General features: G+C 45.3%; 1 protein-coding gene across 4 annotated transcripts in view; it reads left to right on the plus strand.

Moving 5' to 3' along the window:
• Nucleotides 1–17,823, plus strand: part of pcdh7b (protocadherin 7b) — a 98,661-nt gene that overhangs the window by 32,857 nt on the left and 47,981 nt on the right. Inside the window, exon 3 of one of the 4 annotated variants that reach the window (XM_029526381.1) lies at nucleotides 15,273–15,492. The exons of 2 other annotated variants lie outside the window; for them this stretch is intronic. In XM_029526381.1, the coding sequence (XP_029382241.1) occupies nucleotides 15,273–15,492 (220 nt within the window). The remainder of the gene's footprint in view (nucleotides 1–15,272; nucleotides 15,493–17,823) is intronic. One more of the 4 variants, XM_029526382.1, reaches the window with a different exon arrangement.

Consider the following 17,823-nt stretch of genomic DNA (forward strand, 5'->3'; position numbering starts at 1 on the left):
AACTGCATGTGGGTTCCCCCCCCCCCCCCCCCTCCATAAAAACCCTGATGTGGAGGATGACAGAAAGCAAATATGTGAGATTCTGAAGCAGCCACAATCCGAAGGGGACTGCCTGTTTTAATGTCACATCCATTTAAACGCCACGTCCATTTTGACTGTGTTTTTTTATTTATCTTTTGCGTGTGTGTGGGAGTGCATGTGTTTTTTGTTTTTTTTTTATGCATGACTTTTATAAATGTATGAACGTTTGCACATATGTGCACATGTGGACTCTCTAAAGATCCTTGGCTTGCGGGCTGAGTGGCTGTCCAAGCTCGTTCTCCTTTTTTTGTTTTGTATTTTTTTTTTCCCCTTTTAAGGATAACCGAGGATCAAATTTAATAGACACAGTGGGACCCCTGCATCACCACCTTGTGGAAGGTGGACTTTTCCCGAGAACTTTCCGCGCACTGGCTTCAGCTGTGAATTTAAATGTTGCTGCTCTCAGTTGGTTTCCTCCAGTGCACTGAGTAAACTTGTGTGGGATAAAAGAGAAGCCTGCTAATCTCTGAGAAAATACTACGTCTGTGCTAATGCTTACAGTAGCAGTTAGTGGGAGATAGCCGTGTGCTTACAAACGCCAGGTTTTGGACATTACGTTGCTTGTCTGCCACATCCTTCCTCTTACATTTCACTACTGTACAGTTATTTCTTTTTTTCTTTGCAAAACTTAAATGCTGCAAAAAAAAAAAATCCTCTTAAAGAAAAGCAATGGTGCCTTCTGACTGAAGCCCGTGAATGCAAGAGGAGCTTTGGGGCTAAGATTTCACAGCCGCTAATAAGCATTCAGCCTCATCTCCTCCTCTGCCTTGTGGTGACTTGGCTGCTAATGTGTGACTGACAAGCCTCGGTTTCTGTGTTGATTGGGGCAGTTTTGCAGGTTGGCTAAACGCGACTGATGGACAGATCTGGGCTGCGATGTGGGATGGGCGTGTCTCGCCTCAGCGCAAGTGCCAGCTCGTCCGCGCTTCGTATCAAAGTTTCATCTGGTGTCGGTAGCCCCTTACAATAAAAAGTGAGAAGTAGAAAGCACACACTCAGCTCTCTCATTTGAATACCGTGCTCACTGGCTTGCATTATAAGGTTCGGTTGAGACTGTAACTCAGAGAAAGAATCCGTGGATTTCCGCCATTTCTCTGTGTGATGGCCTTGGTTTTGCTGGCTGCAGCGGGGAGCATTGGCTTTTATTTTGCCAGATTGCTGGACTGCCTCTCTTGTTTGCCTGCTTAAATTAGCCCAGCAGGGACCTGTAGTTGCCAGAGTGATTTTTCTTTTTCTTTTTTTTTTCTTCCTGGTCAAAATTTTAACATTAATTGCATCCATATCTTCTTCTCAGTCTCTCTGCATACTCACTTCCCCAACACACGATCAATACATATTAGCTCTAAGTAGGCTGGCAGACAAAAAGGTCAAGAGGTCATGTATTGCTGTCATCACAGGCCGAGCTCTGAACTGTCATTGCTAATAATCACTGGTCTCAGATCAGTGATACACCATGCAAGCGGCTGACCGTAGCATTAAACAGGCCCTAAGTAAGATTGTTGTTGCGGTCTATAAAAGCATGATGAGCCATTCTCTGTTTATTTAAACTCTGCTGAGTATCTTAAGCAGATAAAGGCCTAGTGATCTTTTTAAATCCATACCACAGCTGCTGCGGCGACTTCCTAGGAGAAACAACAGAAAATGGCTCATTGATCACATCTCTTATCACATCCTACATTTGAATAACACAATGATGCAGAATAGCGAACCCCCCCAAATCTCCCTTTACATTAATTCACTACTGACCCGATCGTGTTTCAGCGTTATCATTGATGCAAGCAGGACCAGGCATCCCATTGTTAAGCCTCCTAATGCAGTGAAGAGGCATAGTCGGGGTTAATCAAAGATCTTGCAATGAGTGAGGCTTTGTTAATCCAGAGCAGATTATGTATCTAGGGTAAACCCAGAAAAATCCAGTGTAATTTCAGGACCTGCACAACACTTCTTGTAATGCTTGTAATTACACACAACAATTAGAAAAAGGCTCGGCACCAACACAGACAGAAATTCATTATTAAAAACAAACAAATATACATTTATGCCTACATAATTCTCATATTTAATTCTCTAAATCACAGGGGCTGGAGTAAATGCCACAAGAATTATCCACAGGTTCCGGTTCATTGTGTCTCCAGTAACGGTGGAGATATCATGTCCTTAGTTTCCTAAACGAGGGATTTGTCCAACACCAAAGAGAATCGGTACCCAGGAAAAGACTGCGGTCGCTTCTCATTTAGCTGAGCAACACTTTAAAAACCCGCAATGCTATTTTATTCATGTGGATTCGGGTGGTCGGCGCTATCTCTCCGTCTCTGACTCACTCCCTATCTCTCTCATCAACTGCTGACCCCCATTCCACCTCTTCCTCCTCCTCCATTTCCTATCCCCCCAGATGTCCTCCCGAGGGCCCTTCTTCGCCTGACCTCGGACAACTCTCCACAATTTCGCTTACGAGGACAGAGGGCCTCAAATTAATTTCAACTTGTTCATTCTGTTTGAAAAAAAAAAAAAAAAAAAAAAAAGGAGGGGTGGGGGGGAGTGTGGAAGAGTGAGCTAGGTTGCTGTTTAAGTTTCTAATTGCCGGGGCCCAGAATGTGACCTACAGATGTGTAATTCCCCACACGATGAAATATTAACTAGATCGCAGGGCTTCACTGAGATTGGCTGCAGTTTATAAAGAAAGGGAAGAGAGGAAGGAGCGAAGAAGCGACAGCGTTGCAACTCAACACGACTGAGGTTGATAAGGTCGTGCGAAGGAATGTGGGAATGACATGGAACTCATTAGTGGAGAGAGGGAGGGATGACAGGGACCTTTATTCACGTGTGTGTGCTCACGCATGCGAGTGCGAAGATGCCACAGAGTTCCTCCAAGGTCTAACAACGCATAAAAACCATAATGTGAAACATTCTCTTCCCCCCTTATCTGTGGATTTACAGCCCAACAAGCCATTCGTCTTTCTCTACCTTGTTAGTATTACGCCTCGCCTCCAAAGTATTGAGATAAGCAGAACAGGAGACATGAGAATTAGGGAGTGGATCGAGTGTGATGGATGACTTGGTGGGTAATATTCTTGACAGATGGATGAGAAATGAAAAGTTGTTGGTGCTGAAAAAACAAACTCACTAATGGTGATGATCACATCTGGATGGGCTGATACCTGGCATGCGTCAATTTGAGAAAAAACAAAACAAGAAAAGGCAGACAACAACAACAAAAAAAATTTGACAACAGCCTGACAACGTCTGCAAACAACTTCTGCATTGTTATGCAGGATGATAGTGCCTGCAAGATGCCAAGGACATTTGCAGTACATATGTGTTTTTACAGCTGTGACAACTGTTGTCAGATGTTACAGCGAGATTATAATACCACTGATGTACACTCAAAGACTTATCAGATGCATCTTGGGAAAAGGGACAGCCACCTCCCACCCAGCCAAAACTCTTCAAACCCGTTCCCTTGGGACTGCATGTCAGTACTTAGAATTACTACAAAAGCGGTGCGTGAAGATTTCCGGCACCTGAAAGAATATCTGAAGACACATTAGCATATTTTGCTTCATAGTGGCCTTGCGTTGCATGCCAACAGCTATGGCTATTTTTTTTTATTATTATTTTGGTCTGCTACAACTTGGCCTATTGAGCTGTCATTTATGCCTGACCTGCTTTTCAGGCGGCCGAAGAAGAGGACCAGCGGCACAGTGATGGAAGTGGAGGAGAGGAGAGGGGAGGCGTGGGGGTGGGGGGCAAAGTAAATACATGGGGAATAACAGAAACTGTAGCCATCTAAACAACTACTCTTCCGATGCCCCAAATTCATAATAATGCGGTCTGCTCTGCAGATAAACAAAACACACCCAATTTTCTGGTTAGCATAGAAATGTGGGCCAGACGGCTGTTTTTTTTTTTTTTTTACTTTGACTTTGTGAACTGATTATTGTTTTAAGCTCAAATGGCTTCGGCATTAGATGAATCGCAGTCTCCAGTCCAATTCCCGCCAAACTAACCTCTACCTCCCAGTTTACACTGGGGGTTAAATTAGTCCGCCTGATGAGGGCCGTCATTAGTGCGGTGGGGTTCCTGTGACCTACTGGGCTGATAGCAATTGGCTTTTGCCTGATGAGGAGGGGGAAAACCTGTTCAGCAGAGTGGGTAAAGCTGAGCAGGAAGGGTTTTGGAAACAGCCCAGTCTGAGGCAAATCCTGGCCATTGTTCTTAGATCAAAGAGAGAGAAGGTGGCAATGTAATACCAGCTCAAATTAAATGGATGTTTTGTCTTTTCATGTGACAGCCTCAATTCCGGCCTTGAGTGTTGATACCAGGTTGTGTGTTTTTTGGGTTGTTTTTTTTTTTTTTCTCCCAAGCAGTTCTGTTGTTACAGAGGGAGGAAGACAAGGAAAAAAAACAAAACAAAACAGGAGAGGAGGGAGGCAGACGACCGTATCCCCCCTCTGTTCTCCCAGAAAATTCACAAGGACGCAGGAAAAGCCTTTTTCGTGGCAGACAGAAACACACGTATCGTTTTATGCCTCCTCTATTGATCCGCCATCGTGGATCCCCAATGATGCGGTGTGTGACGTGGTGCCCGTGTCCTGTAAGAGCTCGTCACTCCTCTCCGCCACACTGATGTCACATTAAATCAATAGTCATCTCGGTGGCATTGACTACCCCCCCCCCCACAATCCTCCCCTTCCCTCCCGTCCAAACACTACACACTTACTATCAGCGCCTTCATGCAGTCAGTGAGCAGAACGGGTGCTGTCACTGCAGAGACTCTGTGTTTGTGTCCCCACACATGGCGAGAAATCTTTGCTCCGATGGCTTAGGTTACTTCAATAGCCACCATTCTTCCTCTGTTCCCTCTCAAAGGCCTTCCCCCCTTCCCTCTCTTGATTAGAAGTACAGTGGGGGGGGTCAGGCATACACTGATGTGCTTTCAACTGCAATGTGTGGAGAGGAGCAGAGGAGGGGTCGGTGGTTGCGAGGTGGACGCATTTTCAACATGACACTGGACCCGTTCCATCTGCTAGGCACCCCCCCCCCCACCCACCCTCGCTTCCCCTCACCATTCCCTGTTGCTCGCTACCTTTACGGCGACCACTCTGCCACCCACCATCCTCCATGATCCGCCGCCTCAGCTGGCCAACTCACCGGCTATGCTTTTTATTCCTAGGATAGCAGCTGCCAGTAAGGTGATAGGTGATACACACACACACACACTTGTAGGCAGGGATTGATGGCATGGGGGGGCATCTGTACACGGGTACAGAGCTCAGTGGCGAGCAGGCACAGGTGTCCAGTAATTATGCCTGTTTGACCTACCTGTAAACTTTGGCTTAGAAAAAAAAAAAAAAAAAAAAAAAAGATATATTCTGCATTCTGCCTGTTTTTTTTAACAGCTTAACAAAGAACTTCTTTGTTGGCAGCCTCCTATGTAACCTGACGACGCTTTTTTCCCCCCTTCTTATTAAATAGGGGGGAACAGCTTGCAGCTTAGAGAGGACAAAAACAGGGCCAAATTGAACCACACGTGAATTTTGTCCAATGTTTTTTTGGGGGGGGGTTTAAATTTTATATTATTTTCACTTATTGGGCAGAAATACCAGTGGGAAAAAACGAGGTGCACTGTTAATTGTATGTTGTGTTTTTTTTTTTTTTTGTTTGTTTGTTCTTTTTATCCTGATATTCCCATGGCCCCCTTAACACACCGCAAAGAGCACAGTGACAGTGGAGACCAAAACAACCTGATGCCATTATCACCCTCCCTCCCACACACACACACACACACACACACACACAATTAGCCACCCAAAATGGCTGCCCAGTCAACAACTGAGTAAAGAGATATAAAAGGGCTAGAGTTGAAAATGAAACCCTAAAAGTGCATTTAGGATGGACTTTTTAATTTTATTTTGTGTTAAAGAGAAGGCAAGAATGAGGAAAGGATTGGGGAGGAGAGAGAGTGCTAGCAAAGTGTACTAGACGAAGTGCCTTGGAGGAGAGGACTATTTTACATGCGGATTAGTGTACATATCGCCGCCATCAAGACAGCGATACGGGGCCTTGATAGACTGTCTGTCTTTGAAGCCTTCTGAAACACGGGGCCTTATCCATTTCGCCTATCTCCTGTAACACACTCCTCAAACATACTCTGATCCGGCCCTTCAGAACTGCTGAGATGGTGGAGTTGGTGGAGAACGAGGGGGGGGGGATTGTTGGATTGTAAGATGTACACTATTTGCATGAGTGTGCCACTTCTTTTCAAAAAAGGCATCACGTCGCCTTTGATAGTCATTGCAAATATCCGAATAGGCACATGACAATCTGCAGACGTGCTTTCAGACAGACACACGAGAGCCTCACATGAACGCTTTACTGCACATATTGCACATGAATTCAGGGTGCTTCGTCTCTGGATGTCACACAGCAACGCTCGTCTGCTGCTGAGCGATCCCTAAGTCAGAAACAATAAACACTGATTATGAAAGGGGGGAAAAAAAACCTGAAACAAAACAAAAAAAACCCACTTCTTTTCTCACCCCATTCCAAATGCTAATAAAATTTTTGTTATGTTTTCCACTTTGGCCCCCTTGGTGAAAATAACACATGGGGATTGTCTGTGCTCGAGCTAAACACACATAAATTTCAATATTAATTTTGGTCGGCACCTCAGCTGCCTCCCCAGTTTCCTAATCTCCCGCTGCATATCTTCATTATCTGAAAGTGTGCTTTCATCTTAATTCCATTTTCATCCATCAAACGTCGGGGAGGTTTGACCTTGCGTGATCTCGACAAAGATAGTGAGGTAGGGAGGGAGAGGGTGAGAGTGACAGAGACGGAGATTTGCGGGGAGAGAGAGAGAAAGAGAGAGGGGGAAGTTTGGGAGATAAAAGGCAGAGTTGGGATGATGAACGAGGATGGAGGGTTGGGGGACGCGACAGGGAGGAAGAGAAATACCCTCCACGTCGAACGTCCAGTTAAATGTGTGCGTTTGTGAGTGTGAGGCCGTTATGTGCCTTATAATCCTCGCGTCCCATCCCTCTATTCATTCCCTTCCTTCCTCACTTGCCTTTTCCTCTTTTCGCACCCCTCCTTCATCTTTTCCCTTCTCACCGTCAGTTTATTTATTCAGACGTTAGCATTTAATTACTCATTTGTAATAATTGTTTTCATAATTGTTTGCGTCGTAATTGTTCTATGCTTCTGTTGTGAGGAACAGGTGGTGGTGGATGGGATCTGTAACAGAAGTGTGTGTGTGTGTGTGTGTGTGTGTGTGTGTGATGAGATCATGTCATACATTTGCTCTTCAGTCCGTCAAGGCGAGGATGCGCCACCTGGTGGTGCCATTCTAATGAAATGTGGGTTGTTTTTTTTTTTTTTTTTTTGCAGATGACACAAGGACAGACACACACACACACACACACACACACACACAGGGGCATGGACAGGCGCTACACACTACTTATCCCACATGAATGATACATGCCCGCATGATCATACTCAAATAGAACGCCTCATTAACGGATAAGCTGGATACGCTCTCTAACCTCCCCCAATCTATCTCTCTCTTTTGCCTCTTTGGATGGCAGCCCTGATCCCCTAAATGCAGGTTATCTGTCATCAGTGACTCAGGATGGTAAATAAAGAATCATTTATCAGCCTTATTAAAGCCTCTACACTGTCTCCTTCTCCCTCCGCTATCTCGGTCTTTGTCTCTGTCTATCCCCGTAGATCATATCTCTGCCTTTTTGTTTTTTTGTTTTTAATCCCAGTCGCTGTGATGACATTCATTTCTTTAGATATACCATTTGAAGGCTACTAAATCTTCCATCTGTGCTCGTGTGTTTGTGTGTGGGAGAGGCAGAACAGGAAGAATATTCTCATATCCGGGATAGTAAATGCTCCGCGTCGGCATTTGGCTGCCATGTGCCGATTCCGGGGTGTGTGTGTGTGTGTGGGGGGGGGGGGGGGGGGGGCTTTGTTGATGCCGTGTCATGCTTTCTGCTGACACCCAGACCTGTGTCACAACAAGCTAACGTTACTTCCTGCCCCGGGCCCGTCACAAACTGACAGTAGTAGGCCGTTGGTCAGACATGGCGCTGCCATTGCTGTGACGGACCCCCCCCACCTCACCCCACCCTTATACACACGCCAATGTGACACCTGAGACCCCCCCCCCCCCAACGCTTCCCCCACGTCCCATGCCAGAACAGGGAACCTAAGCTGATGGGCAGGGTGACTTGTGACATGACATGACAATGCCAAAGACATGACACACACGCACATTCACATCACAGATAAGACAAGAGACACTCGCACGCCTGAGTGAATACACGGTGGATGGGTGGGTGTGGGGGTTCGTCTGATACGTGTGCACGTGTTCATACGCCGTCATGCCATTCAAGCTATCAGCGTACAAACAAGGACTGAAGCAAGAAGGAAAAAAAAAAAAATAGGTAGGAAATAAGATCTCGGGATTTTCAAGCAGACTTCTATGTAAGGAACACCAGGGTCAGGGTTCGGTTGACACCCGTTCCCAGTGTCTGCCAGCACTAGTGTCAGCAGCAGTGGCTCCTAACATGGCGACACAGGAGAAGGCCCCATCCATTCATAATGAGAAGATGTAACATAATTCGAATGTGGCAGCCGCAGATGTCACTGTGGAAATCCGCAAAAAAAAAAACAAAAAAACCCAAAAACATTACGAGGGGATAAACAGGAATACATTAGCTATTTGGTCAACAATGACAGGCCTCTCTTTTTGAATTATGAAGTGATCATTTATCCCCTTTTTCTTCATGTCCTTTTCAGCCTCATGCTATCAGTTACATGACGATTTAGGCTTTGCTATCAGGGTGTTCCTGCAGCCCAGCAGAGAGGCACAGAATCCCACAAAGGGTGTTATTTGTCAGCTTGAAGCTAATCCACTGCCACTCAAAACCACTGCCCCCACCAGCCCCCCATCCAATATTGGCCACTTGCCCATTGCATCAACCAAAGGGGGGGGCGAGGAGGTACTTCTTTGCCATTCAGAGCAGGTCAGGGGTTGGATTAAGCTTCTGAAGATGTTCAAACGCATCCCCCCAGAATAGTATCTCTGTTTCACCAGTGGCCTAATCCGCCACTTGAAGAGCAATTAAAAGTTTAGCCCAGACTTTAAGAAAGTAAGCATGTGTGATCCCCACCCACCCCACCCGTCCCTCCCCCCTTTTCTTATTCTTCCTGCGGGTCTGTCTCTCTGGCTCTGCACATGGGGTGCATGCTAATGGGGAAAGAGCTAAGTGTGGCCCTCTTCCAAAGGCATTCCAAACACACTGGGAAAAGAGAAGACTTAAGAAGGGATTGAGGATGGAGGAAGAAAACTTAGTTTGGGATGGAAGGAAGGCCCCCTCTTCCCTTTTCCTTATCGTCTATTTCCTCCTGACTCTCCCCTTCACATGCTGTCTCCGACTTTTGCATCTTTTTCTGTTCCACATCAATTCCCACTTCCTTTTTCTCGACCAGAGTTCCTTCTTTGGACTTCTTGTGCCTAGCAACAACTACCTTTTTCTTCTTTCCTTAAATGGCACAACCCCAACCACACAATCGTCGGCAGCTTTGTGGAGTTCATGTTTTGGGTTCCCTGCTGTCTTTTTGGATTTGTTTAATGGTCTTCTCTTACTGGAGTACATATAGCTATACAGCTATTTCTCCCGCCAAAGAGAGCAATAAAGGGGGTCAATAAAGACTCACGAGAAAACCGGTAAACAAGCACCGAAGGACATTCAATTGATATGAGTGCTGTCAGATCATAAAGCGACTGCATGGTAAAATGGAAGGATAAAAAAAAAAAATAAAATTACTCTCAAAATTTCAAAGACCAACAAGAGAGTGCTAATAGCATCATCAACTCTTAACAAGGCTGTGTGCTGTGTTGCCCATAATGTCTGCACCTCCTGTAATAAAAGTATTTTTAAAGGTGTTTAAAAATGTTATTATCAGGCTTTGTGCCCATGTGAATTGTATGACCTCGCAGCTCTCTGACATAATTTCCTACAAGAGAGACACATTTAGATCTATCAAATGAATACATCTACCTCTTTCTGTTATATCTCTGCGACACAGTAAAGGTAAACATAGAGAACAAGCAGCTGGATACTTCTGTAAGGCTGGCTATTAACAACGTTGCTGAAAGAAAAAAAAGTTTTTTCTTCCAAACTCAGTAGACTAGAACAGAAGGGGGAAAAACACCCTTTGCATCTTTCTTGGCTCTGAATATGATGTTGGAAAAATCTGATGCTGAACTTGCAAGAACCTCTTTTATCGGAGCTTTGTTTTTTTTTTTTTTCTTTGTCCTGGAGGAGTCTCAGGCGTTCATTGGAAATGTTACTCATTTTTTTTTGTCCTGGAGAAGAGTGACCTCGGAGGAATGTGTGTGGAGGAGTAAAGTTTTTAAGATGAAGGGGGGAACGTGGAGAAGCGGAGAAGAGCACTGGAGCTTGACAGGGACAAAGCTATCAGTCAGGCCAGAGAACACGATACCTGAGCCTTTTCAGGCGGTTGCACTTACAGAAGCTGCAGCCAACTGCTCTGCCAACCCTCCCACAATTTTCTCTGCCCTTTTTTAAATTCCTCTGGTCACTCAAGCCCAGGAAAGGAGGGGTTGGGGGGCTGGGCTAACACACCTGAAAGACCATCCACATTTGGCCCTTGTTCTTGACAACTTTGGCCTGACAGCACCAGCATCGTGATCTTAGGTGAACCTGTGAGTGCAACTGAGCAGCACCCAAACAGAATCTGAATCCACCTGGATCAGTTTCCAATTGATTTCCTGTCAGACATCCACCTTGAGGGCATTTGTCTCATTTATCGCTTTAACATCACTCTATCTCATGATCGGTCACAGCAGTAGAATAATGCTGAGCTTCACCTGTGTGCCGGCAGCTGCGATTGGGTTAGGCCAATTTAAGATGCCAGCCGGTATGTTTTTTTGGTGTTCTGTGGTTATTTGGCATTCTCTGCACGTCTCAGGTGGCGTCTAGCAGGTCGCTGTCTGGTTGCCCATTAAAAATGAAACATGGCTTCTTAATTACCGACTGGCACTTTTGGCAATCATGGTCATACTCATGTGTCATAGCTTTCTCTCACACTCCAATCTCCTTGCCCTCCCCCCCTGGCCTGCTGTACCTCTGGCCTCTTTATCTTTTCCATCTCAATTACTCATACTTCCTCCTCTAGATCCCTCCATCTTTCTCGGTTGACTGCAATAAGACACTGGCCCCGCAGTTCATGTTTGCTCCCCTCGCCCCAAGTCCGTCCCAGCCACAATTACTTCCTGTGGTTCATGGTAGTGGGTCACTGCCATCCGGCAAAGGTATTTACAGCTGAAATTACACACACTGTGCTTTCCAACCAGGCCCACCTTCATGCTCCCATTATCCCCTGCTCCTTCCAGAGGCTCCGGTAGATGTGGGTTTAATTATAACTCCAGACAGCCAGAGAAATGGTTCTAAAGTATCCCTCAACCAGAGCACAGTTAACACTGTGCGTACCATGTAAGCACTAGATCGATATGCCACGGACTTGCCAGTTGGGATGCTGATTGGTGATGTGATGAAACGCTGACGCTGAAACTACTGTATAGTCTTAAGTAATATGTCGCCATTGTGTTTTTAACTGGTGTCATTAATCATAGTAACTCAAGCAAAGGCAGGGAGTGTCACTTCTAAGCATTGTGTTACCCGTTCATGGTTTCCAGGGAGACAAGAAGAAGAAGGGGAAAAAAAAGAAGAGGCTCAAACAGGGTGCTCCTAACAGCCGCACAGGGTTTAGTTGGAGGTGGGGAGGAAATGAAAACCAAATCCAAGAGGTCACACATTATTGACAATGAGTGGCACAGTCCTGTTTTTATTGGCCCCAGTGCTGCTTGGAACAGGCAGCCCATGTGTTTTCCCTTTAGCATCCAGGAAACAGCCAGGGCCGAGCTTCGGCCAGAGCTCCCAATAAACCCATGGCTTGTTTGCGTTGTTCATTTTTCGGGATGACGGATTTGCTCAATCACCCGTGGCTGTCACAGCTGGCTTTCGATCACAGGCGCTCCCCCAAAGAGGCCCTCTTGCTGTTGGGACCCCAAGAAAAAGAGAGTGGGGTGGAGAAGCATCTGGTAAAGATAAAGCTAAATAGTGCTAACTTGTAATGAAAACCATACATTAAGAATTGGTTGACTTCTCTTGGCCAGAAATTATGGGGTTTAGCCATGTAGGGATTATTTAAAAAAAAATATATATATCCATCATATTATGGGACTGTCACGGAACTTGGCCCTGAGTAATGTTTTAGCCATAATGTGGCTCTCTAACATTAAATTGGACTGGTGTTTTTCAGCTCATGTATGTAAGCGTGTCCGCCCGGTCGCTGCTGAATTGATTGGCAGCTGAACGGACCATGAGGCCAGGAGGTCAGAGTGGGAGGTAGAAGGGCCGGCATCAAAGGACATGTAATCAGTCCAGTTCAACAAAGTCACTGTGTTTCAAACTGGCCAGTATCTGGTCAATAGGGATGTCCTATGGCATGGAAAAAACCGCCACACTGTATAAAAAAATCTCGCTTGGCACTGCTCATGCATCGTAATATCTTCAGGGCAGCAATACCCCCAGTTGCTAGGTGTGATTGTGTGTGCGCATGGCGGATCATTTTGTTAATTTTTCCCTGCGGTTGGCCTTGTGACAAGCCCCCAAATTGCATTCCCTGTGAATACTTGAGAGACAGAAAGACATAGGAAAAAAAAAAAAAAAAAAAAGAAAGGTTGTGACTGCCACGAAACCATGTGTAATTTCACATGGCATGTTGAACAACTCCTCCTCCTTCCACAGCCACCACTGAGACACACACAAATAGTCATCCATACACACAAACATCAAGGAAACGTGACTAAAAAAAGAATCACTTTTTATGTTATTCATTTATTTAAAAGACAGAATGAAGGGAGTGAAGGTCGCTGTGCAGACGGTGCTTGCTGCAGATTCTAATCCAAAGCCTCCGGCGATCTCTGCATGAACTCCATTTCTGGTCTGCAAACAAATTAGCTTTTTTTTCCCCCCTCTCTTCTATCTCGCTCTCCCTCCAGTGAAAATAAGGGGAAATTCAGGTGAATAAAATCCATTTGTTCATTTAACTTTTTTTCTTTTTTGTCTCCCCCCCTCTTCCCGTCAACTTCTTTTCTCTCTCTCCCAAACTCAATTTTCCCTCTGCGCGCACTTGCTCGGGCGTCGGTGTTTCTTTTCTTTGCGGTGGTCTCGCCAGCAATTCATTAGGCAACAGTTGTTTAATCTGTATCATTAGGACTGTGCGTTTCCCAAGGAGTATGGCACTCCACTAAACCCAATCCAGACAAAGTACTTTTGTTTTCTACCACACACACAGGCTGTGGGGCTTGTTAACGTGCACCTCACACCAAACAAGTGAGAAGAAACAAACAAACAAACAAAACCTAAAAAAAAAAAAGAGATAAAAAAACATGGTTTAATATCTTAACATCTTCTCAAGTGTTATTACACATATAGAAAGCAGTTCTCCTTCTGGGTCCTGATTTTAATTATGCAACAAATGTTTGACTATCCAAGTGAAATTTGCATGAATATTTATACCAATTCATTTGTTCAGTGTTGATTGTAATTACATGGAAACATGATTTATTGCCAAGATTGCTGTGTTAGCCAGCCAGCCAGAGAAAGCGAACCAAAGAAGAAATATATAAATAAATGCAAATTTCCTCCCAGACACATACACACAAGCGCAGAGCAAAAAGAAGCCCGATTTTTTATTATTATTTTTTTCCCCCCGTTGGATTGTGTGAAATTTCATTATCAGAAAGAGAATCTTCCCCCAGTATGTGCCTGGCAGAGATCCAGAGGTGCTCGCAAGTTGTCTTTTTATTTTTTTGGGTTGACAAAATAACAAAAAGCGTCACCATTCCTAAGGTGACCTGTCAACACTTGCTGAGATCTGTGTGTGCGTGTGTGTGTGTGTGTTTATGCTTCATTTGTCACTCTTTTTTCTGAGGATGTACTTTCACACATGCCAAATATCTGTCGACGCCACAAGAGCTTTGACATGATGTTTTGACGTCTGCATCTCAAAAACGAGTGACAACGCGAGTTGTGACGGGCCGGCGGGTAGAAGGAGAAATTAAAAGATGCGAGTCACCAATCGCAATGCCAACGCCCCGCACTTCGTCAGCTGAGACAGCTGGGAACAAACAGAAGCATTTGCGAAGGAGATGCAGTCAGGAGCAGGGCGGCTGGGTTAGTGGTGGAGGCGGTGGGGGGGGCAGCAGAAAAGGAGGAGAACAGGAGAAAGTGACGAGGTCCAGCACAGGGCCAGGAGGAGAAGATGCTCCAGCAACAGAGGCAAGCTCTGACTGTGTTCGTATCTAATTAATGAATGGCATTAGCCATTTGTTATGCCATTTATTCTGGTAATGACCAAGCCAGGCCTTTCATTCCTCGCTTCATGCTCATTCTCCCTTTCTCACCCCCTCCCCTCCCTCACTGCTATTACCTTTGCACGAAGCTCAGACAGGGATTGAGAGGTGCAAAGAGAGGAAACGAAACAGACTGAGGAAGACAGAGGCCTCGGCTTTTAATGACATGCCCTGTTAAAGCTTTAACACGGGGCAATGTTCAAAAACGTGTTTGAGCAGGCTACACATATTATCAGTGTGAAAGCACAGCACATCCAGCAGTGTGTGTTTGTGCGTGCATGCGCTTGCTCACTGTCTGATTGAGCTCGCCCGTGCCTTTGGGCTTTTGCTCTCTGCCATCACATCTGACCTCTGGCAGAGCCCGGTGCTTGTTCACCTGATCCTCCCTTCAGTGGACAACTAAACAAGTTCTTTGCTGGCTGTTGTGATAGAGCAGTTGAAGTTGTGCGTATTTATTTTGGGGTCAAGAAAGTGACATCGCAGCTTGCTAGGCGATATAAGTGTAAATTAAGACTTCTGTCCTGAAAATCTAGATTTCTACGCCTCTTTATCTTGACCCCCCCTTTTTTAGCTTATTTTTCTACCATCTACCCAGATTCCCTCCCTGAAATCCAGAGGATCAACTCCCTAGCTGACGTCCAACAGTACACGAAACAAAAAAAGTAAAAAAAAACAAACAAAAAACCAGTCCCTTTTATAGTGACCCCCAGCCATTTGGTTTCTCTTGTAGCCGTTTCGCCGAGTGACCTTCTCGGTGGTGAGCCAGCCCCAGGACCCTCACCAGCAGGGATCGCTGCAGAGCTGCTACGACAGCGGCCTGGACGAGTCGGAGACGCCCAGCAGCAAGAGTTCGTCAGGTCCCCGGCTGGGCGCCCTCCCCCTGCCCGAGGACAGCTACGAGAGGACAACGCCGGATGGCAGTGTCGGTGAGGCAGAGCACATGGAAAATGGTAGGGGCAAACACTGAAAGGAGATTAAAGAAAAGCGCTAAGATACAGGAAACACACACGCACATACCGCCCAGAGCATTCACGTAGCACGTCCGATGATAGACAGCCTCACTAACATGCAGAAACAGGAAGTTCTCTCCTCTCAGTAGCACTTCTGTTACCAAGTAGACTTTTTTTTTTGGCTTGGCGATTTTTGGCAGTGGCCATTTATATCTGTAGCGTGTCAGGTACGATGTGGTGTGACGATCCCCATCGCTGTTGCAGCACTAAAGCCCTCCAACCATAGTACACCCTGCGATGATGAGGTGTGGGATTTATTATGAAGCCTATGACTCCTTTTTAAAAGAAGCCGCAGGCTTATTTGATCAAGAGTTCTACGTGTCTTGGATCAAAACCATTCAGACCATTTCTCTCTTGTTAGTCTGCAGCCATTTTGGGTGTCTATGAAATTCCAATTGAATTTCATTCACCACCAAAGCTTCAGCTTGACGGATAGATTTCCTGTAAGATCTCCATATCTTGTCCTCTATTCTTTTGAGATAAAGTAAAAAACATGTAACAACAGGGGGTTAAATCTCAACTTGAATAGGGTGGAATCTATACAGAGAGCCGCTGTGTTGCTTTGCGATGTGTGCTTGGCTCGGGGCCTTTATGAAGGAGCTCGAGTTGTTCCAGTTGGGAGATAGAACCGGTGTTCTGTAGGTTGTAATGTGAAAAGAGTGCGGCTCTAAGGGAATGAGTGGGAGCAATGGAAAAAGGAGCCTATTGTAAAAGCAGTCCCTTGGTACAGTAATGTGTCCCCCCAATATAGAAACTTCTCAGAGCTAGCCTGAGCTAGTTTCCTACCAATGCTAAATGTGTGTGTGTGTGTGTGTGTGTGTGTGTCTGGATGTGCAGTGAGAGATGGGGGTAATGGTCCCATTCATAGTCTCGGAGTCTGAGGCGATGCTTAACAAGGAGTAGCTGTCTTGAGAGAGCTAAGCCTAAGTGCAGAGGCTTCCACATTGCAGCTTAGGATAAAGATATTCAAATGGTTTAAAGATTCACATCCACTCCTTTTAAGATGGAGTCATTTGGTAGATGATGTCTTAATTTACATCAGATGTAGTTGATATAATCCTCTAAAAGGGTGGAGGCTGGGTGTCGAAATGGTTTTGGTTGATGTAGCAACCCGATGCCAGGCGAAGACAGATGTCCACATCAAACGGGCAGTTACTAAGGTGTCCAACAATGACCTCTCTCAAATTCTGGCATCAGTGCACAGTAAAAAGGGGTTTAAAACACTTTGGGGCTACCTTGTGGACTTTCAAAATCCGCCAATTGAAAAGGTACCCATTTACAGGCCAAATTAGAGCCAGTTAAAAAGCTCATTTCATTTTGGTATGGGTTGAAAGCAGCGGCACACAACACTGTCAGATCAAAAGTGTGATCAGCCTGTCAAGTGAATCCACCATGGAGCCGAGAAACAGCATAAATAGAAAAGGAAATCAAGCCCAAACTGAAGCTCATGAATCATAAAATATTGTCATAAATTTTCAATTGTTCTTTTTTTTTTTTTTTTACAATTACAGCTCTAACCCTACATGCCTATACAATCGCAGTTTATTTTGGATGCGTGCATGTTTTCCACCTTTTCTTTCTTTCTTTTTTTTTTTTTAATGGGGTATTGCAAAGTATACTGGGCGCTTTAGATGAGCTTTGTTGGAGGAACAGCGTCAAGGTCAATTCACAAATCAGTCTCCATCCAAGAGAAACAACATGCTCTGTGGCTGCTCACTATCTTTAGTGAGATCAGCCGAAGTAGTCTGTGTGTGTGTGGATGGAAAGGTAGCTGAGCAAGTCAGATTGGACGTGAGTAAGTGCTTTTGAAAGGGGGCCTGTTTTGTTCATCATATTGTTTTTAATCTGCAATCTCAAGATCTTTGAAACACATTTATACAGCTCTGCGCTCTTTCTCTGAGGCGAGGTGGTGATATGATCTGGAGTTTTGGTGGGCAACAGGGTGGCCTCGTTTCCGGAGAGACTGCAATTTCTCCTGTGATTCAACAAAAAAAAAACAAAACAAACAAACAAACAAAAAGCTCAGAATCTGTATATTAAAGAAGCTGAGCCTCTCCTCGCTTGCTTATGCAAGGTCACGCCGGATGAGGGCATCAGCTAAATACCTATGTGTAAAGTAAATGCAATCATCTAAGGTTAGGGCAAATATTGGCAAACTGCTCCGGCTTCTTGAGGGGAGCTAACTACGGTCATTAGCATTCCCTCTTGTGCCCAGAGCGAATAGAGAAACCATCAGCTCTGCATTCGTGCTTCGTACCAATACGAAGTCTG

The sequence above is a fragment of the Echeneis naucrates genome, chromosome 18 (genome assembly GCF_900963305.1).
Source record: "Echeneis naucrates chromosome 18, fEcheNa1.1, whole genome shotgun sequence".
In the NCBI taxonomy this organism is placed as follows: Eukaryota; Metazoa; Chordata; class Actinopteri; order Carangiformes; family Echeneidae; genus Echeneis; species Echeneis naucrates.